The sequence below is a fragment of the Ursus arctos genome, unplaced genomic scaffold, assembly GCF_023065955.2.
Source record: "Ursus arctos isolate Adak ecotype North America unplaced genomic scaffold, UrsArc2.0 scaffold_24, whole genome shotgun sequence".
Taxonomy (NCBI): Eukaryota; Metazoa; Chordata; class Mammalia; order Carnivora; family Ursidae; genus Ursus; species Ursus arctos.
Genome location: NW_026622919.1, coordinates 1,389,628 through 1,416,459, shown reverse-complemented (window position 1 = coordinate 1,416,459; position 26,832 = coordinate 1,389,628). Strand labels below are relative to the sequence as shown.

General features: G+C 49.0%; 1 protein-coding gene across 1 annotated transcript in view; it reads right to left on the bottom strand.

The window, feature by feature from the left end:
- NPLOC4 (NPL4 homolog, ubiquitin recognition factor) overlaps window positions 1-26,618 on the bottom strand; it is a 60,702-nt gene extending 34,084 nt beyond the window's left edge. The window contains exons 1-9 of the mRNA XM_026483898.4: window positions 26,495-26,618; window positions 23,125-23,205; window positions 14,250-14,362; window positions 9,879-10,055; window positions 7,874-7,922; window positions 7,032-7,126; window positions 5,193-5,316; window positions 4,195-4,374; window positions 815-901 (exon numbers count right to left, since the gene is read on the bottom strand). Of these exons, the coding sequence (XP_026339683.1) occupies window positions 815-901; window positions 4,195-4,374; window positions 5,193-5,316; window positions 7,032-7,126; window positions 7,874-7,922; window positions 9,879-10,055; window positions 14,250-14,362; window positions 23,125-23,205; window positions 26,495-26,509 (921 nt within the window). The 5' untranslated portion in view covers window positions 26,510-26,618. The remainder of the gene's footprint in view (window positions 1-814; window positions 902-4,194; window positions 4,375-5,192; window positions 5,317-7,031; window positions 7,127-7,873; window positions 7,923-9,878; window positions 10,056-14,249; window positions 14,363-23,124; window positions 23,206-26,494) is intronic.
- Between the last annotated feature and the right edge of the window lie 214 nt (window positions 26,619-26,832).

The window sequence follows — 26,832 nt, the reverse complement described above, 5'->3', positions numbered from 1 at the left end:
CCTGCTCAGCGGGGAGTCTGCTTCCCCCTCTCCCTCTGCCTGCTGCTCCCCCTGCTTGTGCTCTCTGTCCAACAAAGAAATAAAATCTTAAAAAAAAAAAGAAAAAGGATAAAACTTACATAGCTATGAACATTGAAATTCTAAGAGGTATTCAAATTCACCTTCACCATTTCCCTATAGAAGCCCTCCTGTAAAGCTCCTGGGAACTCCACCAAGAATGTGACACAGACCCGATGAACAGGCTCAACACAGAAGCTCTTCCGCCTTCTAACCGCCCAGTGAAACTAGGAAACCTCGCGTGCGCACACAGCTGAACTAGCAACAGGAAATCCAGGGATGACGGAAGAGGGAGTGCCAGAGGTCCAAGCGCCCGGGGCAGAAAATGAAGGGGCGGCAAGGACACGTGAAGGGAGGGCTCCCGCAAACAGGCCAGGCCTCGGTGTGCAGGCAGCAGCGAGGCTCCTTCCTGGGCAGGAAGAAGGGGTCTGGCTCCTGCTGCCTCTTTCTTCCACCCTCTGAAGCTGTCCTCAGGAAGTGGGACAGACAGATCTCAACGTAACAGCCCCAGCATAGGGATCATTGCTTTCATTTTACTTTAAATCAGAGAAATGTTCTCTTTCTATTTCAAATCCGAGGATCATAAAAGCTACGGCGTCCAGAAAACACAAGCAGGCTTTACAACATGCCGGGCCCGGCGCGACCTCGACCAGCTGGGAGGTCAGTTCCAGAGAAGGCCTGACCATGCCGCCCACCTGGATGTTCCCAACACAGAGCCCTGGTCCCCCCTTCAAAGGCCAGCAGAATGCCTCAGTACCTTCCTCAGGCCAAGCTTGGCAGCAATTTCATCCACCACCTCAGCTTTCGGGTCTTCCAGAAGCTCCAGGCTGTTCTGTGTGCCAATCTGTTAGGGTAGTAAAGGGAGAAGACGGACTCAGAGGAGCCTGCAGTCATCCCACTCCGATTCTGGCTCAGGAGTCCCAAGGGGCACCCCTCTACCCCTTGCCAAAAAGGAGAATTACGGCAGCAGAAAAAGTTGACATCCAGATAAAACACAGCCCGAGCCCTCCAGGCTTTGCCCCTTATCAGGCTGCGTTGTGCTTTCCAATCAAGACTCAGGGGACGAGAAGATGGTGACACTCAGGCTGGTTCACATCACACAGTTTCTTGTCAAGTGTGTGGTTGCTCTCAGGACTGAGGAAGGCTGTCTACACATACTTTTGGTGGGTTCCTTCACCAGGGAAAGTCAGTTTCAAAACTCCTTCGGATAAAGAGTTTCCTTCCAAATAGGTTTGGGTACATCAGGCAAGATTCCAGCTGTAAGGTAGCATTTGTTTCCAGAAAACGGGCTGGGAAAATCTGTGTGCGGCTCCTGCAGGGGTACTGCTGAGCTTCACAGGCAGTACTGAGTGCGAGACAAGAGATGAATGGAAAAGGCACCTGAACTCAGCAACCTGCTGGTTGATGGGCAGAGCACTGGGCACGGGGCGGCACAGGGGCCCGGACTCTGACTGGCTCACATGCAGCCTAAACCGGCCACAGGACCCCAACTTCCTGCAGTGGACAAAGCTTGCCGAAATCCTTCCTCTGCCCTGAAATGCAGCTCGAGGGTCATTAATAGTAAGTATCATACGTAGCAGAAAGCCCGACCACAGGAACAGGAAAATGAAGGTAATCCCAAACCAAGTTATACTAATTAGGTATATCCTTGCAAATGAGTCAAACTCTGGCAAAACAACAAAAGAACTTTCTATTGCTCGGTACTAGCAATACAGAGATCTTTAATCCCTCCGCAGCAAAGGTCGCACCGCAAACTCAGAACAAATCTAAGGATCCGGTTTCATGACCTGTGGCAGCATGAGCTTCAACTTCTAATGAGCTGCAGGTTACTGGAGGTCAGTGGTTTCAACCTTCAGGATCCCCACATTGGGGGCTCTGGTGATGCCGCTAGTAATCTGGTCGCCAGAGGCTCCTGTTTCCGTGTTTTATTCAATCACGCTCCTAACACGACTGCTGAAACCCTCACGAAAGACGCTTTCCACAAAATTAAATCTGAACATCCTGTGCTTCCACAAGCAGCTCCCTGGTTACAGAGCACACAGCGTCACGGAGCCCTGGCGGTTAGGTAATCCCCGCTCCCTGGCGGGGTCTCCATCGCCACCTAGTGTCTTAAATGAACCAGCACAGAAGCCCCCCGCCCCCCCACCTCTGCAGCTCTCAGTAAATATGGAAACTGGCAAAGGGGTGTAGACTGCACTCCAGCTCTGCATAAACACAGCCAGGGAGACAACGGCATGTGCGCAGGAGCCACGGACCGGCCAGGAGCCAGCAGCCACAGGGCCTGAAGCTTCACTCTGGTTTACTTAGGACGTCGGCTGGTCACGGGGTGACTCACAGACACAGTGCAAGGTGACTACGGTGAGTACAGTATGGCATACATCCAAAGAAAGAAGGAGAGTGGTATGAATATCTGTGTATTTGCTTGTATTTTAAAAACTTAAAACTTGAAAAACCTACACCACACATTCTAGAAAAAGAGGGATAGGATGAAGGCTTGTTTGTAGATCTGACTTTGGAAGCCTTTTTTCCCAACATTTTAACTACAAATCTCTTTTTTTTTAATATTTTATTTATTTATTTGACAGAGTGAGAGACAGCCAGCGAAAGAGGGAACACAAGCAGGGGGAGTGGGAGAGGAAGAAGCAGGCTCCCAGCAGAGCAGGGAGCCCGACGCGGGGCTCGATCCCAGCACCCCGGGATCACGCCCTGGGCCGAAGGCAGATGCCTAACGACTGAGCCACCCAGGCGCCCCTACAAATTTCAAACATACAGCAAAGTTTAAAGAATCTCGCAGTGAGGACCCACATACCCGTTATGTAGCTTCGGCCACAAATGCTTACTCTACTCAATCCACCCCTCTGGTCACCCCCAAGCCCTCTTCGTTTTCTGTTACACTTCACAGTAAACTGCACACACAAGGACTCCTCCCAAGTACCTCACGACACACATCGTGGACTAGAATTCAATGTTTATGGTTTCCACTTTTGTAAAGAATACACACACACACACACACACACACACGATGAAACATACTGCCTAAATATTTCATAGCATTATACAACAAATATATATATAAAAAATCAATCCCGGGATGCCCGGGTGGCTCAGTAGATGATATAATGTATTTATGAATGGGGGCAGTTAATTGTGTAGGACCATGGTTCTTAAAAGGGTGATTCCCCAGACGTGCAACAGGAACGTGAACACTATTAGCAATGCAAATTCTTGGCCCCACCCCAGACCTACAGAATCTTGAAACTGTGTGTTAAGCGTCTGCCTCCAAGATCACAGGGTCCTGGGATTAAGCCCGGCGCTGGGCTCCTTGCTCAGCAGGGAGCCTGCTTTTCCCTCTGCCTCTGCAGTTCCCTCTGCTTGTGCTCTTGTCGCTCTCTCAAATAAATAAAATCTTAAAAAAAAAAATAAAATCAATCCCTAAATACCGAAAATAAAACAAAGGAACATATAAATGTGTTACCTAGGTGATGGCACAGTCATACAGAGAAACCTTCCAAGTGACTTTAAAACATAGAGTGATTGCTGGTCCCTCATGAGACACAGCCTGAAGATCCTCCTCCTTCCACAAAAAACAAAAACAAAAACAAACCACCTTCAACCGTTTGCAGTCCTACACTGGTAGTGATTTTGGTACCGCCATTCTAAGGCAGTTGCGTGTATGGTGTGGGATAAAGGACACGAGTAACCCCGGGATCCTCTAACTCCATCATTTCTGGGCCAGCTGACCACAGACATGGGCGAAGGAGATAGAGAATGACAAGGGGGGGAGCAGTCCTTGTGGCACTTTGGGGAAACCAACAGAAGTGGAACACAGCCAAGAGATTAAAATATTGCATCAACGTCCGATTTACTGACATTGACAAGAGTCCTTATTATCAGGTAAGACAACGTCCTTATGCTCTAGAAATGCACACGGAAATATTGAGCGGCCATGAGCTTACCCTCCAAGAATTCTGAAAATAAACACTGCGCCCGCGCGCGTGTGTACAGAGACGGACATGGAGACAGACTGGGCAAATGACAGAGCAGAGGAAGTGAAATGAAGTGTGAGACAGAGTCCCGCACGGCCTTCAGAGCCGGGCAACACAGAGGCCGCGGCCGGTGAGGCCTGAGCTCGCCTACCTGAGGAGGCTCGTAAATGGCAGCTACCTCGGCCCTGATGCCCAGAGGGATGTCTTTGTGCTCCGTATACCGTCCGTACAAGTAGCCGAAGTGCTGGTTCCCCGTCTTCCTCCAGAAGTCAAGGAAGCGATCGGCAACCGTGTGATTCTCAAACATGATATTGTCCACGTGTCTGTATTTCTGTAGAGCAAACAACGGGCTAATGAATCCACTCCATTGGAAATAACTTATTTTTCTAGTATAAGCCATTCATAAATCTCCACCCAGCTCTTTACACATGCCGCACACATTTTAAAATGTGCTCTGCCCTTAAGACCGTTTCAGATTCTAGAGGGTGGGTGGGGTAAGGGGTGGGATTCCTCAATAAGTTAATTCAAATTTATCTCACTGGGATTTCACCTGAAGTGCAGGTTTTCACAATCTCACAAAAGGTAGTTTTCAAAAAGAGAGAGCAGGGAGAAAGAAGAGAAAGAAAGCAGTTTCCAAGCAATCCCAAAGGTAGTGGAGAGCTCTCTACAGAGCAAACGTGGGCCAGCAGTGCAGAAAAGATGAGGGGGGCACAGAGACCAGAGGGGAAGAAGCCAAAACACTGCGTGCAGCTTTCCCTGGTCTCTTCCTCCTTCCAGAGCCCAGCTCCCTTCTTTACCTGGACAGGTGCTCTGAACGGCTCTGTTACCAGCTTCCAGAGCCATGGTTTCTTAGAAGGCAAAGTGCAAGCACGAAGCATTTTAAATAGTCCCCGAGAAAGTTCTGCCTCCATGCAAGCCGACCAAAGAGAAAACAAAATACTCCCCCCTCCACGCGAGGAACAGCTAGACATCTCACCAATACCGTCTCCAGCGTATGACCTGGAAGTGCACTTGGACCTGCCACAGACTGCGCACTCTGCCAGGGGCGGCTCCCTCCAAGGAGGGCCTTTTCTGCAAATGCTCGCTTCTGAGCCATGAACACAAATCTACTGCCTTCCACTGTCTAGACGGACACAGTGAACAACTCACCTGTCTGTTCAGCGTGATGGCACTTGGCTGGCACTTAGTACAGATGCCGTTAGGCCACGGAAGGTGTCCCTCACACCCTGATTTAATCTTGCAACTGATGTTCTCCAGGGCAACAAACTTCCCCCTGAGTAAGAAGACGCAGCTTAATTACTTCAACACTCCAAGAGTGAAAACTTTAGCAGGAGACTGGAAATCGCATGTCAAATGTCTTACGCCTGCAGAACAGAGTTCTAGGAAGCTAAGCACATGGCAGGCAGCAGCAGGGGAAACGCGTGAAGAACTGCTATCGTGGGCCCCCAGCTTCTGTCCTGCACACGGAGACTATGCAGAAACATAGAAGTGTTTCTCTATAAAAGTCTCTGTTTTCAATGTCTGTCGCTACCACCCATGAAGATTTTCAAGGATACTATTAAACCCCTATTGATCTAACCTGAGCTGCTGACCGGAAACAAAGCTTGTTGTTAAGTTTCATTAACTTATCAGCAACATCTACATCATGAGTCCAGTACTTACATGTTTGTAAAAAACTCTGAATCACAGGGAGAAACCCTGATGAGGGCACCTCAAGAAGACATCTTCCCCGGCTACTGGCTGAAATAAAGACCATCCAGCGAGGAATCCAGGGCCCCACCCTGACGTGGGGTGGGTGCACACAGGTGCCTTCGCCCTCTGCCAGTTTCCCACGGACAGAACGGTCCAGGAACTCGATCCTGTCTTCACAGGCCAAGAGCATACTGGCCTATGGGCCCCTGGGAAGCAGTGACCGCCACCAGCCTACAGGGGACCGAGAGCTGCCAATGTGCGCCCCCATGGGATACCGGGGCCTGGACCCAGACTGGTAGAAGGCTGACGGATTTCAGCACAACGAAGCTCTACTCGTTCCCTAATCCAGAAAGTTCCATGGCTTACCCCACTGACAGGCAAGAATGGGTTTCTGGTAGGATTTTTTTCTCGTGGTCTTTTTTAAAAAAGCCATTTTAGGGTGTCAGCAGGTTGTCAGAGAAAAACTATAATCAGGCCAACATGACATTCTTCACAAAATGTTGCTGACTTGGGTTCAGCCGCCATCTCCTCCTGCTGCACTGATGGGAATTATAAAATCATGGTATGAAGTCCACTACCTTCTGGGAAGGTGAACATGTAGTCGTACAGGCAACAGAAAGGGGTCGCTCAGGAAGTACTTGACATGGTTTAAAAGAAATCACAGTGCTCTCAGCCCTCTCCGGCCACCGTCACAGCCTGCGCGGGGAGCCAGGAGATGGCCGCCCCACCGCCCGCCTGAGCCTGCACAGCTCTCATCGAGGCGCCGAGGCCCAGCCGCGGACAGCCCAGCCGCGGCCGGCACCGTTGCTTCAGCCCCCGCGATGGCAATGCCATCAAGCTGATAAAGAGGCAGGCTCCAGGGCAAGGGGCTGATGGGGGCTGTGGAATAGGTGAGCCGAGATAACCATGGGCCGGTTCAGTTTTTCTGAAAAGCAGAGGAGGACGAGCTCTCACCACCCTCGCACCTTACCTCCTCCGCCCTCACGTAAGGCTAAGTTACCCGCCTGCAGGAAGCCTGGGGGTGTTCCCCAGGACCTCTACGGTGGCCACTGCCAACCTGGCATCTGCCCCACACTCGGGCACGCGGATGACCACAGGGTGTCAGAGTCTCCACCCCTGTTTCTTTTTTGAATCGGGGCAAAAGTCACAACTCGAATGCTCTGTGCCCAGACCCTGAGCTTTGCTCTTCTCATTCATATGCTCACAGGCTTGAAGCAACACCTGCCAGATACACAAAAGGAGCTTCTGCTCGCCAAAGCCACACCGGCACAGCCTAACTCCGCTCAAGTTGCTTACTTGTCGGCCCCCCCGGTCAGCTTGCGGATGTAGGCGTGGAAGGACATGTGCTTCACAGGAGGTTCAAGATGGTTCAGGTAGTCCTCGTCAAACGGCTGCCAAAACACACACAGTCAGTACAGTCACGCACCTGCGGGCGTCTCGAGGCCGGAGAGGCGGGCAGCCAAGCTTCGCCGCACGCAGGGAGAGACCAAGCCAGGACCCGTGGAGGGCAACAAAAGAGGACAGGCGCTTGGTTCTCACTTATCATTCTAGCGCGGAACCAAAGGTTTCTTTGTGTGCTAGTTATCTCTCCGAGACTAAAATGAATCTCTATTACAGTACAAAATGCTCTAGGTCAAGTAAATATTAAGAAGATTTTGAGGAAAAACAAAGTAGCCCATAAGCTGAAGAGGAGGCTCATGAAGAAAATCCGGTTGGCCTCGCTGCCGTAAATTCAGCACTAACCAGTTACCAGTCAGCATTATTACGGTAACTCTCAACCTCACCAGGACGAATCAGGAGGAGGACGTGAGACTAGGGGAAAGTAAATCAAAGCAGTGAGGAGCACAGAAACTGCCAGCCCCAGCTCTGTGTCAGGGTTTAAAACGATTGTCCAGGGGCCTCCATCACAGCCGTACAAACGCTTCAGCCATTCGTAATCCACCCAGAAGGTCACTCCCACAAATAAAGGCTCGTCCTCCTCAAGCAGCTTGCACTAGTGGGAACACGAGGCCCGGGGCAACAAACAGGTAAGTTCTTTTCCCCACTCTGACCCAGCACAGGGGCGCAGGGAAAGTACTGACGTGCTCCGGGAGCAGCCCCTCCCGCCAGCCCAGAACTTACGCTGCGCGGACTCTCACCTCTAGCGGAACACAATGCACACATTTCCCCAAGGGGCCGTGTCGGCACCTGAGAGCACAGGGCAAGAGAAACACACAGCAATTAGTACGCCTGCTCTCCTGTTGCTGCCTCCCTAAGTTTTTGATATTTATAATGTACGCCATACTTAAGAGAGTATTTCCCTACCTGTGTGAATTATTTTATTCATTTTTCCTTTCTTTATTTTTAAGTCAACTCAATGCCCAACACGGGGCTCAAACTCACAAGCCCGAATCAGGAGTCGCATGCTCTACGACAGCCCCGCCAGGCACCCCCCCCCCCCGTATGGAATTATTTTAGATGGTAGGTGAGCATTTTTGATTTTAATATGGTTTAGTATTTATTTCTATTTGTATTAGAAAAAACTGCCCACCACGTCAAACCTGTGATTCGATGGATAACAACTGCTTAAAATGACACTAAATACAAGCAAAAGCGAATGGGCTAAAAACAGATTTAAACAGATGTTAAGCAAACACTAAGGAAGCTGGGATGTGGACGTGGCAAAAACACCTTGTCAGCGGGACAGAAGTAACTCCAGTTGGGAAAACACCCATTTCGTGCACGTTTTGGGAAAAGCATGAAGACGCCTGGCTCTATGGGTTTCAGTGACTGCAGTCAGAGAAGCCTTCGATGCCCCACACGCACAATGTGCTCGGATGAGGAGGCGGTGGTGGCTGGTGGGAAAGCAGAGGGGCCGTCCCTCTGGGCTCGACTGGATCCTTTCCTGAATGGGGTCACAACTCCTGGATGCACGTGCACTCTACACTTCAGAGTAGAGACAGCCTGTGTCTCCTAACAGCCGGCTCTTACAGATGGCAGGCCGGAATGCTCGCACACACGCACACAAGCACCCTCCAGAAGATCCCTAATGAAGCCCTGAAGACACAGATCACAGGGGGAGCCAGCACGGGTTCCCGGGGAGGAAATACAAACGAAGGGGCATGCGGGCTGACGGTGATGCTGTGAAGCCGCTCCACGCCAGCCACAGCAGAGTGCCATTTGAGGCTCCTCAATCTAAAACGAGTTGCTAATGCAGCACTTAGAACCCCGATATCTCAATGTCAGCACCCTGTCATGTTTACGGACTGATGCAGTTACAGAAGGCTCTACTGCAGAGACAAACCACCTTCGCTCAGACATTTCACATCACCGAGTGTAAACGCAGGTATTTCTAACCAGTTTATAAACTGCCGGGGCGCCTAGGTAGCTCAGTCAGTGAAGCGCCCAACTCTGGATTTCAGCTCAGGTCACAATCGCGGGGTCATGGGATCAAGCCCCACATCTGGCTCCACGCTCAGTGGGGAGTTTGCCCCAGATTCTCCCTCTGCCCCTCCCCCACACGTCTGCACCGTGCCTGCGCGCTCTAAGATAAATGAATCTTTAAAAATTTTTTAAATGTTTTAAAAAATAAAAAGAACTGCAAAAAATCACAAATACAGAAACGTACTCAAGCATTTCCGTTTCATATGACCCTAGCTGAAGGGCAAATATTCCAAGGAGCAGCATGCTGAGCACATGAAGCACCCACTGAAAAGAATGGGAAGAGCGCGCTGTGATGTGACGCCGACACTTCCCGACTGCCATCCTACGAGATGAGCTGAGCAAGCGCCTCGCGCTGCTGGGGGGCCGCCATCACCCCTTCCTGCCCTGGCGCACCTGCTGAAGCCCAATGCACTGCGTGGCGGGCAAGAACTCAGCAGTGCGTCGCGGTCGAGACTGGGTTTCAGTTTCCTCCCTTCTCCAAATTTCTTAGTTCCAAACACTTGAAAGCTTTTGAAAGTACATGGGGAACACACTTTGAGATTCACGCAACAAGAAAAAGCTTGAAAAATAACTTGAAGTGAAATTTTATCTGAAAACAGATGGTCAAACTCAAAACTTGTGTTTCTTCAGTAGATACTCAAACAGGGCGCGTTACAAACATCTCACTCCCTGAGCCATTCAGGTCAGCACAACAGGGACCGGAACCCCACCAACACTTACAGCTGTGGGTCACGGCTTCGATAAATCTTCCCGTCCTGCTTGCTGAGGTACTGGTCGATCTCATCCTCCACCACACTGGGAGCACCGCAGGCCTTCAGCCCTGGCGGGGCCGACGTCTCCATTTCCGAGGAGGGGCCAGCGAGGCCCGAGGGAAACAGGAACAGCAGATCTCCATGCCTGTCAAACGACAAACACAGGGCAGGGCCTGCCTTCTATCCTCCCACAACCTGGGCTGCACAGATGAGCGGCTCACCCTCATGTGAGGGTCTCCGACATCCAAGAGGCAAATGCCAACCTCCCTGAAAGCCTGAATAATGAGGCCTCTAACTTTAAGAGACCAGAATCCTGCCTTTGCACCTCCCCTATGCTCCTTAGCATTCTAAAGGTCAGAGCGGGTTCTTCATAACCGTGACTTACTTTTACAGCTGTAAAAATCCATATGCCCGTGCGACTGCACACAGATGAAATACAGCCACAAGAGACACACCTGGCCTGGAGGCAGCGTTCTTCCTACTTCTCACTCTGGGATTGGCTCCCGCTTTTCCTTGTTCATTCCTTACCGTCTACTATTCGGCACCCCGACACTTCACCTACCTGGTACACAGCCTTCTGCTGCTTTCTCTGCGCTCATCCCCCCCCCACACACACACGTGTATTCAGACACCATATGATGCTGCTTGACAAAAATGAGATTATCAAAGACACGCATTTTGCATTTGCTTTTCTCATTCAACAATACCTGGCCCCAGGTCCCTCCAAACACAGGGTCTGTGTCTGGTCACTGCCTCTGATGGCGGCACAGCGCCTGCAGCGGGCCCGACTCACCACTTACGCCCGTGCTCCCACACCGACGGGCACGTGCACCACCGACAGGTTCTACCACCAAGAACAGCACTTGAGGAAAGGCCCAAGAACAGGCAGCTGCGTGGTTTCACTTCTACAGGGCACATCTCCAGGAGTGGCCCTGCTAGACGGAGGGTGCTATCTGCGGTGTCACCGATGTGCTGCTTTCCAAACAGGCTGCGATTCGTAGTTCAACAGCACTGCTTGATTTCCCGTCATTTCTGTGTATGGCACGCTCTTTCCTTGCTCACTCACACTGCTGACTCACGGCAGGACCTGGTCAGCGCAGCCGGACCAACGAGACCCAGGGTGTGAGATGCTCCCACGCCCAGACAGAGAGGCTACGACACTAAAATCAACCTCAGTCTTGGAGGAAAAGCTGCAGTACTACCGTTTGGGAAATACGTGACTGCTGTCGACAATACACACACGGAAGGAACAGCCTGCTGCAGCCCTGACCCAACAAACTGGGGAGGGGCGGGGCAGCAGGCCTTGAGCGCAAACACCGAAGACACAGGGCACTAAGAGGCTTGGCTGTAGCTCTTCGGTAGGTCTGTTCGCTCCTCTTCTTCCTTCCATAATTTAGGGGTGATAAAACTGCCAAATTGTAACTAGAGACTTCTGCTTCTAGCAACGGACCAGACATTCCTAAACACCCTCCAGCCATAGACTACTTGGCTCAGTCACTGTATCAGCTTTAACAGAAATGCTCTGAAATGCACTGCGGAGCTCTAGCGGAAGTAAGGAGTTGCCACGGGTCCAAACAACCCACAGTAGTGCCGACAGGAAGGGCGAGAGAACACCGCCCTACGGGAGCCCTGGGCTTGGCTTACACAGTCGTTTTCTGGGCAACAGGAGGCGAGTCCGCGAGCCTGCCTACTTGCGGCAGGCTGCTGAGCCCGAAACACCACATAAAGCCAGGTGTCTCAGCAGCTGGGAAGAATAACCAGCTGAAAATAGGAACCAAGGAGGAACCCTGTCTTCCTGCATCCACCATGCAGTAGGAAAAACAGTCACCTCTGAGAGTCTGTCACCACAGGCCTGCTGTGCCATGCATCCAGGGTGGAATTAGGGATGCTACTTGGCTCTGGAAGCCCAAAGACAGAAATTCACTGGAGGGAGTGCCAGGTCCACAGCGCTCCCTTGTGCCAACAGAAGCAAGTGCAAGCTTCCCCACAGGAAAGCCACTGGCCAGCCGCCCTCAGGGACTCCCCTCTACCAGGTCTGGTCAATTACAAGCTCTCAAAAATGGGTCACCAAATGTACAAGAGAACAAAGCCACTCCAAAGAGCGGGCAGACACAACAGTAACAGAATTAGACAGCCAAGGACTTCAGATTTGAAACTACAAGACATGGAATATAAACGTCTACAGAATGTTCAATGGAAACGGGATGGAAAGAGCACAGGCAACAAGAGGCCACCCAAAACGACAGGGGCTTCTGGGAAGCAGGGTGGCAGGGGCCACAGATTTGGGTAAATCTTCCCAAAGCCCTTCATACGGTCAGGCCAGCCAATCCACGGACAGCTCGCACAACAGTGCCACCCTGATTCCACCTGGGGGAGACAGACCACCTCAGACACCCTGAGACCCAAGTGGGAAGCATCACGTGTGTGACGGGCCAAGGCAGAGCCCCAAGCAGCCAAGCGGTCCTCAAATGGAAGCCCGTAGGGCCAATGTGAGAGCAACACAGCCCCCGTGAGCACAACGAGCTAACAGCCTGGTCTGAAAAGAAATCAAATCAAATATTTTAAAAGTGAAAAATATAATTCCTGAAACAGGAAAAAGAGAACTGGAGAGAAGTGATATTTAAAGAGATAATGGCCACAAATTTTCCAGACCTGATCTGCAGGTACAGAAAATACAACATCGTTCATCAGGTAAGCTTAAACAAACAGACCAGGAATCCACACCTGGACAAGTCAGAGAGAAACTGTAGGTCCCCAACAGAAACAGAAAATCTTAAAAGCAGCCAGAGAGGGGAAAAAAATGATCACTTATAAGTGAACAACACAATACAGCAGACTGAACTGCAAGCGGAGAAGCTAGAAGCGGAGAGACCAACGCCGAGCTCAAGGAGAGGAACACCACTCCCTCCTGCAGACACGCTTCAGGTAAGACAGACGCAGCACTCAAGGTTAGACCCAAGCTGGTCAATAGGCATTAGGACTATCACCGGAGAGATACACTCAAGGGTGACTGAGGAAGACATCCCCTCCAAGTGCCCCCTCGGGATGTTGGAGCCGGCTCCCCGCTTTGGGGTCCCCTCCCAGGACAGCACTAGTACGACAACACCACAGCCTGATGGCTTTCTCTCAGGGGGTGTCTATAGCCTCCTTTGCTTGTATGTGCTATAAAAATAGTTTAACACACAGCTCTCATTTCCTGCAAGCTTGCCACGCGCAGGCACCGTGCAACCACGCGCCGGCGGCACTACCACCCGCCTGCAGACGTGGCTGGTGAGGCCCAGGAAGGTTAAGTCACTTCCCCAGGCCCACTGCACTGAGCGGTGGAGTATGAACACAAGCCACGTAACATTCGTGAGAAATGATTCTCAAGACGCAAAAGCTCTTTACAGCCTGAAAGGAAGGATATACCTTGGCCACGTGGGAAGTGGATGAGATCAACAACAATGAAAAGCTTTAGCTAATTACAGAGATAGGCAATTGGCAAGTGCCCAACAAATATTTGTTGAGGAACAAATGAATGAATGCTCTAACTGCATATTTTTTCCTAGATGTACTAATTCGTGAACCTAAAAATGATCACACAAATTGTCAAGATAGCCTCTTACTCTGACTGGTAAACAGGCACATGGTCAGCTGACAGCAGAGCCCAGCCCAATCACCCGGCAGTGGCCACAGCAGCCATGCTGCCTGCAGCCGAGAGGAGTGCTCCGAGCTCGCTGAAGACTGAACTGATACACGAGGAGGTGTACCCAGACAGGTCGGACAGGAGTCAGCAAACATCTTCTGTAAAGAGCCAAACAGTAAATATCTTCGGCTTTGCAGGCCATGCCGTCTGTGCCACGATCCCTCAGCTCTACCCTCACGGCAGGAACACGCACAGACGAATGATGTGGCTGGGCTCCAGCTAAACCACGAGAACAGGCAGCGGCTGCAGGAAGAGGGCTTTACATCCGAAACCCCACTGACATGACTGACCACCTTGGAGGAGCTCAAGGGGGTCATGCCTCCAAGACATATCGTGTGGGCAACAGCCCCTTGTACCTTGCAAGCAGTCCTAAGGCAGAACTGCACGCAGCTCTGTTCAAGGTCCCTCCCTGCAGAGAAGGAGCTGAGTGTGCAGCTGCACACCCCCCCCAACCCATAACTCTCTCTCCTCTGTGACACACGTCACAGTCTGCGAGTCACTCGGCTCCGCACAAAAGGAGCGGCACACCCAGTGTGACTGCTGGCTACCCACGAGAAATACGGCGGCGTCAAGGGGAAACCGGGAAGCACCGAGCAGCCTCGGGGCCTCTGCAGTCTCCCCTCCCACTCCCTGTCGTCCCCTCACAGCACTTACTGGATTTTGAGCAGACTGAGGGATTTGGTTGACGATGCTGTTATCTCTCCAGTCTTGTTTCTATTGATGTAAACCGAGAAGCCGTTATTTTGGAAGCCAAACTCCTTTGCGACCTAAAACGAGCCCCAAAAAACAGATATTGAAACAAATATTTGAGTCTCCCTACTCTGGCCACATATACATCAGATGGTATTAGAACAACACTCATTAAATTTAGAAACTGCTCCTCGGGAACCAAATTTCTCTTGTGATTTTGCTCTCTTGTAAGGAAATTTGAACTGCCTACACAGATGTCAAGTAAAATGAGAAAAGTGGCCAAACAGAAGCAAAGCTCTGTGAAAGTGGTAAGACTATATGACACATTTAAGAGTTTGAGGCAAGCAAAAGTCATGGCTGTATCTGGAAAGTTTAACTTCTACTTTTGAAATCAATTGTAAAAACCCAATTCCGGGGGCGCCTGGTGGCTCAGTCGGTGAAGTGGCTGCCTTTGGCTCAGGTCATGATCCCAGGGCCCTGGGATCAAGTCCTGCATCGGGGTTCTTGCTCAGCAGGGAACCTGCTTCTTCCTCTACACTTTCCCCCTGCTCATGCTCTCTCTTTCAAATAAATAAATAAGATCTTAAAAAAAAAAAAAAATTCCAATTTTGAAACCTAAGAGAAGAAAAACAGAAGTGAAGAATGGTGCCACCAAGTCAGTCCTGACAAGGGTACGCACAATGGGCACTACACCAGGTGCCGCGACCATTCACTCACTGACTCCACAAACAGTAAGCAGTCCCATGTGCCAGCTCCATTCTGGATGCTCAGAACTAACAATGAATAAAAACAGACAAGGTTCCTGCCATCAAGGCCCTCGGCATCAAACGGGGGAGAGAAACCTAACAGACGAGAACCACAGGTGCAGGTAAGCACCAGGCAGGAAAGGAAGAGAGAAGCATGGGAGAGGCCACTCTGGACAAAAGGACAGAGAAGGCCTCTGAGGAGCACGTCTGAGCAGAGCCCCAGAGGAGGAGACTAATGCTGCTACTCACAGAGCTGAGAAAGAATAGTGCAAGGGAGAAGAGCCAGCCAAAGGCCTAGAGGCGGGAAGGGGTTGAGAAGAGAGAGGCCAGTCAGGCCAGAACCCAGCAGGTAAGAAGGAAACTGTAAGAGACAAGAACGGAGAGGTAGACAGGACTATGTGGGCTAGGAGTCTGCATTCCAGCCCAGGAGCTGTGGAAGCCACAGGGGCCGACGGCAAGGGGTGGCCAAGCCAAGAGACTTACTTCTCATCGACACTCTGCTGAAGGTGGGAAGAGGAAACAGAAGAGCCAGCTGTGCAGCCCAGAGGAGACGGGGCTCAGACAAGGCCAGGACAGCGGAGATGGAGGGAGGAGCACACTTTCCAGCTATTACAATCAACAGCTCTTGCTAATGTGGGTTGGAGGGCAGAATGGAGTGAGGGAAAGGAAGGACATCAGCGCAGTGTTCAGATTTCTGGCTTGGGAACTGGGGGGAAGGCCACACCGGTAAGGAAGCACGGAAGACGGTGAAGGAGGAGGAAGACTGAAGGGAAGGCCAGGCCTTCCCCTTCCCTTCAACGCTGAGACTGAGGTGGTGCCTGGTACCCCGGGGAAGGCATCAGCAGGCAGTCAGCATTTGAATCTGGGGCCAGGAGAGGAGTCCAGTTGTAGCTCAACATTCAGGGGTCATCAGAGTAAAGGCAAACACAGGAAGAGATCGGGAGTCTGCTCAGCAGAGAAACAAACAATACAATGGAATTAAATGGAAATTCTACAGCAGGAAACAGTAACTGAAATGTGTTTTTTCCCCAAGCTAAAAGTGGCATTAATAAAATAAAGCATCAGCAAATTAAGACTGTGAAATTTGTATTCCCAACTACAAAAAAAGTTAAGACTAAAGACTAAAAATAATGTCTTTGACTCTTCTCTGAAATAGCTTAGATATAAACTGAAATCAACCAATTGTGGCATTTCAGCTATTCTGCAAATGCATTGTGTTTTTCTGTACCCAACACCCTGCAAGCTATTTCCAAAAAACCAGAAAGCTTTTGCCAGAAGTGTGAGCGTACCATATTACTCCCAGGATGAAAAGGAGTTTCCAAAATGGGGCAGGGGCTGTTGTAGGGTCAGCCCTTGGTATAAAGGTAAGCCCCCTGGGACCACATGACCAGAGCTTTATGCTTCCTATGAGGACTGAGATACAGCTGCCTTTTTTTTTTTTAAAGATTTATTTATTTATCTTAGGGAGAGAGCACGCACGCGTGCAAGAGAGACCAAGAGAGCGCACAGGGGAAGGGGCCAAGGGAGACAGTATCTCCAGCAGAGTCCACGCTGAGCACAGAGCCCAACTGAGCACAGAGCCCAATTCAGGGCTCAATCTCACGACCAGGCGATCATGACCTCAGCCAAAACCAAGAGTCAGCTGCTTACCCGAGCTGCTTACCACCCAGGCCCCCCAGCTGCATTTTCAAATATGACAGCCAGCATTAGTACTTCACGTGTGGAATTCCACTTCTGAGATACAGAAATAGATCTATTACTTTTTTATTCTACTCCCATGAACATAACTGCTTCTACGAACTTTTGAGTTTTTTAAAGATACAGGAATCTAACAAGGGGCACGAACCATTTTTAAAAAAATCTTAGCAGAGTCTCACAAGAGCATCATTAAAATCTCAAAAATGGGGGCACCCGGGTGGCACAGTTGAGCGTCCAACTCTTGATTTTGGCTCAGGTCATGATCTCAGGGTCCTGGGACTGAGCCCCCATGGAGTCTGCTTAAGATTCTCTCCCTTTCCCTCTGCCCCGCCTCCCACACACACACACACACACACACACACACTCTCTCTCTCTCTAATAAATAGATCTTTAAAATCTTAAAAACGTTAAATTCACACCTGAGGTAAACTTTGTGCATAACTGATGTAATAAAACGAGAAACACAGTATGGAATGAAATTAATATGCTTATAACTGAAGGTAACAAAAAAGAATACATAGCAGGATTCCATTCATTTCCATTCAAAACCAGGCAAAACTACAATTTAGGGTTTAGGAATGCACGCTGAGGTAGCACAGCACAGAAAAGGGGGACGCCATCCTCGTCGATCCAGGAGGGGGTGAGGGAGTAGGGAAGGCTGACCGACTCTGCAGCACCGGCTGTGCCCTCCTTGACCTAAGTGTTTGCTTCACCATCAGTCATCTGTCCATAATTTTCAAGCATTTCTTAGTATGTACTTTATTTGGTGAGAAAAAAAAAAGAAAAAATTAAATATAAGGAGAAAGGCACAGGTCACAGACTGCGGAGGTCAATTAGGACAGGATAGAGCCATCCCTTAGCCCAAGCAGGGGAGTGACAGCAGCAGCCCGACAGAGTGAGCTGAGGGGGAGAGCTGAGCAGGACAGAAGAACTGTGTGAGAAGGGCTTATGGTGTGAGGAGCCACAGAATGAACAGCACTAGATGGTGTCAAAAGAACCAACAACTCTAAAATTCTGAGATATCCTCAATGTCACCCATCTCTTCATACTTGCAAACAGCAACTCCTAAGAGGGCATAATGCCACATATTAAAGCAGGATCAAGGCTATCAAATGTGGCAACAGCAAGCTGGAGCCAGTCACGTTCACAGTGGTCCACACACAAGTCTGTGAGGGAACAGGAAGGCCACTTCAAGCCCACTCACGCACATATGCACAGCCAAATTACTAATTATCGAAGATGAGTATGATCCACTTACAAAGATACCCGAAGTAGTCATAAAGACACAAAATAGGATGGTAGTTACCAAGGACTGGGGGCAGGGAAAAAAGGGGAGCTGTTGTTTAATGCATACAGTTTCAGATTTGCAAGATGAAGAAGTTCCGGAAATGGATGGTAGTAATGACTGCATAACATGAACGTACTTAACATGACTGAGCCGTAGACTTAAAAATGGTTCAGACCGGGGGCACCCGGTGGCTCAGTTGGAGAAGCATGAAACTTTTGATCTTAGTGTTGTGAGTTCAAGCCCCACAGTTGGTATAGAGATTACTTTAAAAATTGGTTTAAGGGGCGCCTGGGTGGCGCAGTCGTTAAGCGTCTGCCTCGGCTCAGGGCGTGATCCCAGCGTTATGGGATCGAGCCCCACATCAGGCTCCTCCGCTATGAGCCTGCTTCTTCCTCTCCCACTCCCCCTGCTTGTGTTCCCTCTCTCGCTGGCTGTCTCTCTGTGTCAAATAAATAAATAAAATCTTTAAATAATAAAAAAAAATTGGTTTAGATGGCAAATTTTACATTATACGTTATTTTTTAAAAAAGATTTTAAGTAATTTCTACACCCAACGTGGGGCTCGAACCCACCATCCCGAGATCAAGAGTCACATAGTCTACGACTAAGCCAGCCTGGCATCCCTGTTGTGTGTTATTTCTTTCTTTTGAGAAAGAGAGAGAGTGCACGTGCACGCAAGAGCAAGCGGAGGGGGGGCGGACAGAAGGAAAGGGAGAGAATCTCAAGCCAATTCCACACCCAGTGCAGAGCCCGACTCAGGGTTCAATCTCACAACCCTAAGATCATAATCTGAGCCGAAACCAAAAGTCGGATGCTTAACCGAATGAGACACCCAAGCCGCCCTGTTATGTGTTATTTTTAAACACAATTTTTAAAAAGATATAAATCTACATTGATTGACATAAAACCATTCCTTAACCTATCGTCAAGTGAAAAAAACCAGGATTATGAATTATCCTACAGTGAGACTTTAACATCCTTGGCATGGACGCATCTTAGGAACAACAAGGTGTTACAGCTCTTGCCTGCGGGGCATCAGGGCATACGGGTGACTACCTGGGCTCATGTCAACGTGTCATCCAGGCAGCATGGTCGGACAGTTGTCATCGTTCAACATTTCTGTCAAACGAGCCATTTAATGATCAATAAGGAAAAACAGGAATTTGGGTTGTCAAGCCCTGCTAGTAAGACAGAGAGAAATCCAGTGCTAGCATCTACAGAACAGGTGTTGACAGCTGGCACTGAGCCTCCTGACGGCACGGATGATGACCCTCTACAGGGGAACAGGGACATCGACAGCCAAATCAACAAATGGCTCAGAAGGGCCAGACTCTGAATGTGACCCTGTAGAGAGATCCTAGCCAATTAATTTCATTTAGGTTTTCCTTCTTATGTATGTATAAGAATAACACATGATTTGGGGCGCCTGGGTGGCACAGCAGTTGAGCGTCTGCCTTTGGCTCAGGGCGTGATCCCGGCGTTATGGGATCGAGTCCCACATCAGGCTCCTCCGCTATGAGCCTGCTTCTTCCTCTCCCACTCCCCCTGCTTGTGTTCCCTCTCTCGCTGGCTGTTTCTATCTCTGTCGAATAAATAAATAAAATCTTTAAAAAAAAAAAAAGAATAACACATGATTACAATAATTTCCAAATAAGTCTAAAAAAACACTCTAAGTATAAACTCTAAATGACAAAGGAAAGCAGGTGTAAAAGCATTTTCTCCTTTCCTGATTGTACATTAATACTTCTCCTTAAACTCAGTAATGTCTTAGATTTGATGAAATACAGCAACAGTACAGCGCAATCTCATTTTGGCCAAAGTCCGTGAATTAAGTATGTGTGTGCACACATGTGAGCACTAACGACACGCCAGGTTTTTTTTTTAATTTATCATTTTTAAAGAGTTTATTTATTTATTTGTCAGAGAGAGAGAATGAGAGAGAGAGAGAGAGCACAAGCAGGGGGAGCGGCAGGCAGAGGGAGAAGCAGACTCCCCGCCAAGCGAGGAGCCCGATGCGGGACTCGATCCCAGGACCCTTCACCCACTGAGCCACCCAGGCACCCCAAGACATGCCATGTTAACAGTTATTCTGAGTGGTAAAATTTCAAGTGATTCTTACTTGCTTCTTTATACTTTTCTGAATTGTTTGAGCCTTTCATAATTAATGCATATTATCCTTATAATCAGAAGAAAGGATTTTCATTTGAGGGGAAACATATTTCAGAGTAATAAACATGTTTGTTTTTGATTATTTCAAAGAAAATCTCCACTAAGCAGTAATTACAGTACTGGTGATGGCTTCAGGGACCAAGTGGTCAGAACTAAACTACATCCCCCAACCCCAACCCTCCCAATGACTGGCTATCATTCTGTCTCCCTGTGCGAGACAACCACGAACTATCCAGGGGGAAATCTAAGCATTTTAGGAATACTACTGATGAAAATAAAGCGAGAACTATAATATCATGTTTTTAGGTTATCTCTGAAACCTTCTCAATTTAATGTGTTTGACAACTCTGCATTTGATATCAAGCACAAAAGTCTCAAGTTAAAAACAATATCATATTCCTACATGGTTACTGCAAATTTAAGTTTAAGAAATTTCCCTATCAGAGGCACCTGGGTGGCTCAGTCGTTTAAGTGTCTGCCCTCGGCTCAGGTCATGATCCAAGGGTTCTGAGATCGAGTCCCATATCAGGCTCCCTGCTCACTGGGGAGTCTGCTTCTCCCTCTCCTTCTGCTCCTCCCTCTCGCTCTGTCCCTCCCCCGGCTTGTGCTCTCTCCTATCTCTTTCAAATAAATAAAATCTTAAATAATAGTAATAATAATAATAAATTTCCCTATCAAAAAGAAAAGAAAAAAAAAAGAAAAATTTCCCTACCACAAAGGCTCAGAGAAAAAAAGAACTGCATGCAGTCCTCTGATGCCTGGTGCTCAACCACACAACTGTCTAAGCAATAGCTACTTGGTGCTTCGTCTCTGTCTCGGATGAGCTCTTGTGAATTCCAGCATGCGCCATACCCTAGTACCATCTCTAGGAACAAGCTGGCCACGATCAGTGGCTACTCAAAAAGCAAACAGTAGGAAATTACAAATGTCTTAAAGACTCAGAGACTCTCCTCTCTGGTGTTTACTGCACCTAATTCTTTTTTCTCTTATTCTTATAAATATGGCCCCACAAGCAGTCCTATGGCAATCACGATAGCAACTACCCTTTAGGAACCAAAATTCCCAAGTAAGTGTTGTGGCTTCACTAACAGATCACAACCCAGTGATCCTTGGCAAATCTCTTTACTTCCTAGGCCTTCAGTTTCCACCTTTGTGGAAATAAAAAGATTGGACTCCACGACACCGAGGACTCCCCCAGCTCTGACAGTTTATAAGCATACAGCTTATATGTGCTTATGAAAATGAGAAACAAAAACAAAAAAAGAAAATAAGAACACTTATTATTACAAACGTAACACCCACTTGCAACAGATTCAAATAACGTAGAATGTAAAAAGCAATAGTTGGCAAACTTTCTGGAAAGGGCCACACAGTAAATATTTTTGGCTTGGCAAGCCATACAGTCTCTGTCACAACTACTCAGCTCTCTCGTTGGAGTGCAAAAGCAGCCAGACAATAACTAAACCGGTGAGCATGGCTGTGTTCTGATAAAAGTTTATTTACAAAAATAGGGGCTCCTGGGTGGCTGAGTCGGTTAAGCAACCAACTCTTGGTTTTGGCTCAGGTCATGATCTCAGGGTCATGAGATCGAGCCCCACATTGGGCTCTAGGCTTAGCTCAGAGTCTGCTGGAGATTCTCCCTCTCTTTGCCCCTCCCCCTGCTCCTGCGACTAAGTAAATAAATAAAATCTTTATTTTTTTTTTTTAAGATTTTATTTATTTATTTGACAGAGAGAGACAGCCAGCGAGAGAGGGAACACAAGCAGGGGGAGTGGGAGAGGAAGAAGCAGGCTCCCAGAAGAGCCTGATGTGGGGCTCGATCCCAGAACACCGGGATCATGCCCTGAGCCAAAGGCAGACGCTTAACGACTGCGCCACCCAGGCGCCCCAATAAATAAAATCTTAAAAAAAAAAAAAAAGGTGGTCAGGGAAATGCAATCTGTATGCCAAGGGGAAAAAAGAATAGGAGGTTATCCCATGAGCCATAGTTTGCTGATCTCTGCTATGAAGTATAAAGCAAAAGCCACTCCTTACTGCAGGGCTCTCCTCCCAGCGTTACCCTTTTTAAGTCTGGCTGTGCTCTTTCACATTGCATTCTGTAAAAATTCACAACAGATCTGTGTATGTGGCTCTCATTTCCTTTCTTTCTACTTATTTGAGAGAGAGAGAGAGAGAGAGACAGAACCCAGGCACTCAGGCAAGAGATGAAAAAGGAGAGAAGCAGACTCCATGCTAAGCAGGGAGTCTGACATAGGGCTCGATCCCAGGACCCTGAGATCATGACCTGAGCTGAGACCAAGAGTTGGACACTTAACCAACTGAGCCACCCGGGTGCCCCCCGTGGCTCTAATTTTCTTTAAAAAAAAAAAAAAAAAAAGTGGGATTATTCTTTTTTTTTTTTTTTTTTTAAAGATTTTATTTATTTATTTGACAGAGATAGAAACAGCCAGCGAGAGAGGGAACACAAGCAGGGGGAGTGGGAGAGGAAGAAGCAGGCTCATAGCGGAGGAGCCTGATGTGGGGCTCGATCCCATAACGCTGGAATCACGCCCTGAGCTGAAGGCAGACGCTTAACCGCTGTGCCACCCAGGCGCCCCAAAAGTGGGATTATTCTATACATGTTTTTAACAATTCTCCTTATGGACAATTCAAGTCTTTCACTCTATAATTTCTCCAATTTTTCACTCTCCTAAGTACTAGTCTCGTGAAATATTTTTACATGCATCTTTGGACTCTCTTTGGCCACCACAGCTGTAAGCCATGGTCAACTGTGACACAATCTGACCCTGGATCAATCCAGTCATGGCAGAGAAGAGCAATGCTAGAGACTGTGAACTAGGGACTGGGTGGAATCAGGAACTGAGGAAGAGAGGAAAGGCACAGACAGGAAGGGAGTAACAGGAGAGGGTGAAGATGCAAATACCCAAGCCACCACTACCTTTTTCAAAAACGCTGCAGCTGTTTCTCTCTTTGTGGCTGTGATCCGCTTCACCCCATCTGGGGACTGGACACGAATTATCTGTCACAAATGAAACAAGGTGGTTACAGCACAAAGTTCCTGATCTATTACTGAGACTAACATCTGCAGTCTTTCAGAATCTGGGTCACCGAAACTTAGAGCCAGACCTCACCCTTCCCCATGTAACACCCAAGTGTTTCTAACAGATGAAGCAGAGGTAGGAGATTCACCAACCTATGCAAAGACATCCTGAGAGGACTGCCCTGATTCTCGATTCTGGTCATTTTACTCAGAAAAATGTTTAACCACTACTTTCAAGGAATATATGTGAAACACTCAGTTTTCTCTTTAGATTTACAAAAACAAGACAACAGCAAAAAAACAAAACAAAACAAAAAAACCTCCACGAATCATAAATGACTGGGTTCTTTAAAAAAGATCTCACTTTGGGGGAACCTGGCTGGTTCAGTCGGTGAGGCATCCGACTCCAGATCTTGGGGTTGTGAGTTTGAGTCCCACATTGGGTGTAGAGATTACTTAAAAAATAAATAAAAATTTTAGAACAAAACTGATTAAAAATAATAATTATAATAATAAATAAAAAAGATCTCACTTTGTTCTACAATCTATATGCAAAAATTAGAATGATCTAAAAGAACCATAGGATATCATCTAATTTGTTATTTACCTTTCATAGAAAGATTAAAAGAAAAGAAATAAAGGTGTTTAACACCATGGTAAACATAGAAGCACTTAAAAAAAATACTTTGACGGCAAGCCTGAAATGGTTAGCAGGCCCGGAACACTGCACAAAGAGCATCACCTTCTAGGACTTCATTTTTATACAGATCAAAGTCCTTCTGAAGTTGAGTGACTATACGCCTGGCCAACCATACAAGTTCCTGCTTTCGTCACGCAGCATGAAAAGACTAGCCCTGCCGCAAACAAGGCAGATGATGCTTCAACCGAGTGGTAGGAAGAAAGGCAGGAATACACCACCAAGTACTTATGGTGGTCTCTCTTCTCAGCAATTACTGCTCTGTGCGCTGTACTGAAAACGACACTAAAAAACAACCCTTTACACATGAAAAATGTCACAAGCCATTGTTTTTAAAAAAAGATTTGCACTGGGGTGCCCAGGTGGCTCAGTCAGTAGGCCTGCGACTCTCGATCTTTGGGTTGTGGGTTCAAGTCCCACAAGGAACGTAGAGATTACATAAAAATAAAATCTTAAAAAAAAAAGTTTTAATTTAAAAAAAAGATTTCACTGATACACGATAAAATGCCACAATGGCTTTTGATCTACTGTCCACTTCTATCAAACAAAATAAGATTAATCTAGATTTTCCTAAAACAGTTTGACTTTTCCATTTTCTACTTTCACTTGACTGAAAATACTTTGCCCCAATATTGTTCCCAACTGTTTTGAATAATCCTTATGAAATCCCAATTGTTAAGGCATAAAATATTTTCTATCTTTTGCTTCTTAACATCTGTTTAACTTTCTCACTCATTAGCAAGGAGCGCAAATACAAATTCTTCTTTTACCCTTCACTCTGGATTCAACACCTAGAAAATGTCTTCATAATACACAGCATGGGCACTGACCAATTACTTCCATTCGTTTCTGAAATCTGTCTCCCACACTGTGGTGTGGTAAGAAGAGCCCAGTTTCTCTGTGGGAGATTTTGTGACTGTTCCTTTGTTTACTTGGGAACAAGAGCACGACACTCCACTCCTTGAGGAGCTAAAGGGTCTGGCTTCCATGTTTCCGGAGGGTTCTGAAGTTTAAGAAGTCATCCTATTTGATCATCTACAACAGGGCATGGCAGTCCAGGGTTGTCGACTGAGCCCAGTAGTTAACTCCAACAGACAAACATAGTTTGTACTGAGGGAAGTTCTCACTTGGTGTCTGACACAGGCTACAAGATAAAACACTCCAGAAGAGACAGACCTGGCAACACAGACACGCAGCCTCCTGGTAACTTAGCTTTCACCATTTATAAGAAAATGAGCCCAAAATACTTCTTGGGAGAGTCAAAGAACTGGCAAGACAAAAATCAGTTACGCACACACAGAATTCGAGAAGAGCAAATGCTATCAGTAAGCACCTAGCCCTGTATACACACTAGTAGAAAAATGGCCTTTTCTAAAACAACTTGTTTGTCCGTGGCTGCTTCAATCAAAAGTATTACAGTAAAGAGAAAGTCCGAAAGTACATTTATTTGAACACAGGTTCTTATTCTCTTCTAGAAGTCATCAATGATTAGGAAATCTTATTTTAAAAGGAGTCACTTTCTCTTAAGTTTCTCTTGGGCCATTTACTCCCTCTGCTCATCCCCAGGCTGGGGAACACGACACCAGGGCCCCCGGAGAGCTGGGGGGGGGGGGGGAGGAGGAGGGAGGGGGGGGAGGAGGAGGGAGGGGGGAAGAGGGGGGAGTGGGGGGATGAGGGGGGAAGGGGGGGAGTGGGGGGAGGAGGAAGAGGGGGAGGAAGAGGTGGAAGAGGAGGAGGAAAAGGAAGAGATGGAAGAGGAGGAGGAGAAAGCCTTAAACTCCAGAGCTCCTTCCGTAAATCCAAGACACCCAGAAGGGAGCGTCGAGGCCATCCGCGGAGGAAAGCGTAAACGTGACTTGCCACCCAGTACTGCTTTGCTTTCCCCCAGAAATCCCAAATATTCCCTAATGTTAACCAAAATTCTGCCGTCCAACTGATCTGATTTTTTCCCAGCCGCATTTACTTCTGAAGGGAAACTTGCCACAAGTAAACGCAGGACTGTTTTGGTTTTAGGGTTTATTTTTCTCGTTTTCACTGACTTCCTTTACTTTAGGGGCGACGGGGGAGGGGCATGCCAATTCTCATTTCAGGTAAAAGTGAGATCAACCTTTGGAACCTCCCTTTTCAAACAGGTAGCTGTCACACCGTCCTTGCCACCAAGGGACAGAAGGCGTCAGCGGCCGTGTCTCCCCTCCTTACAGCCCCGGAGTCCACAACGCCCCCTCCAGACAGAGCTCTCCCGTCCGGGACTCGAGCCCAGGCTGCAGCGCGCGCGCCCCGGCTCCGACGGCCCGCCCCCGGCCCGGCTCCCCGCCCCTGGCCCGCCACCCCGCACTGGCCCGGCACCCGACCCCGCCGCCCCGCACCCGGGCACCCGGCACCCGACCCCGCCGCCCCGCACGCGCCCGGCGGTGCCCGCAGAACCGGCGGTCGCGGAGCGGCGGGAGGGGAGGTCGCGAGCCCGGGCCGGGAGGCGGGAGGCGGGCCGGCTGCCGGCCGCCGCCCCACAGGCCGCGCCGGTAAATCTGCTGCCTCATCCCGGCGCCCCGCTCCCGCTCCCGCCGCACTCACGATGCTCTCGGCCATGGCGGCCGCTCCGGTCTCCGGGCTCGAGCCCCGGGCCGCCGCCGCCTGCCGCCCAGCGGGCCTCGAAGCCCCGGCCTCAGCCCCGGCCCCGGCCTCCCGCCGCCGCCGCCACCGCCGCTCCAGCTTCGCCGCCGGCCGCCACCGCCGCGCGACGTCCGGCGCCTCGCCCAACGCGCTCCGCCGGCCGCGAAGCCCCGAAACGGAGTTCCGGCCCTCCAACGGCCGCGCATGCGCAGGCGGGGCGGCCCCGAGCCCGCTGGGGGGGGGAGGGGGGAGGGGGAGGGGGAGGGGGGGCGGGGAGCTGGGTCCGGAGTCCCGCGCCG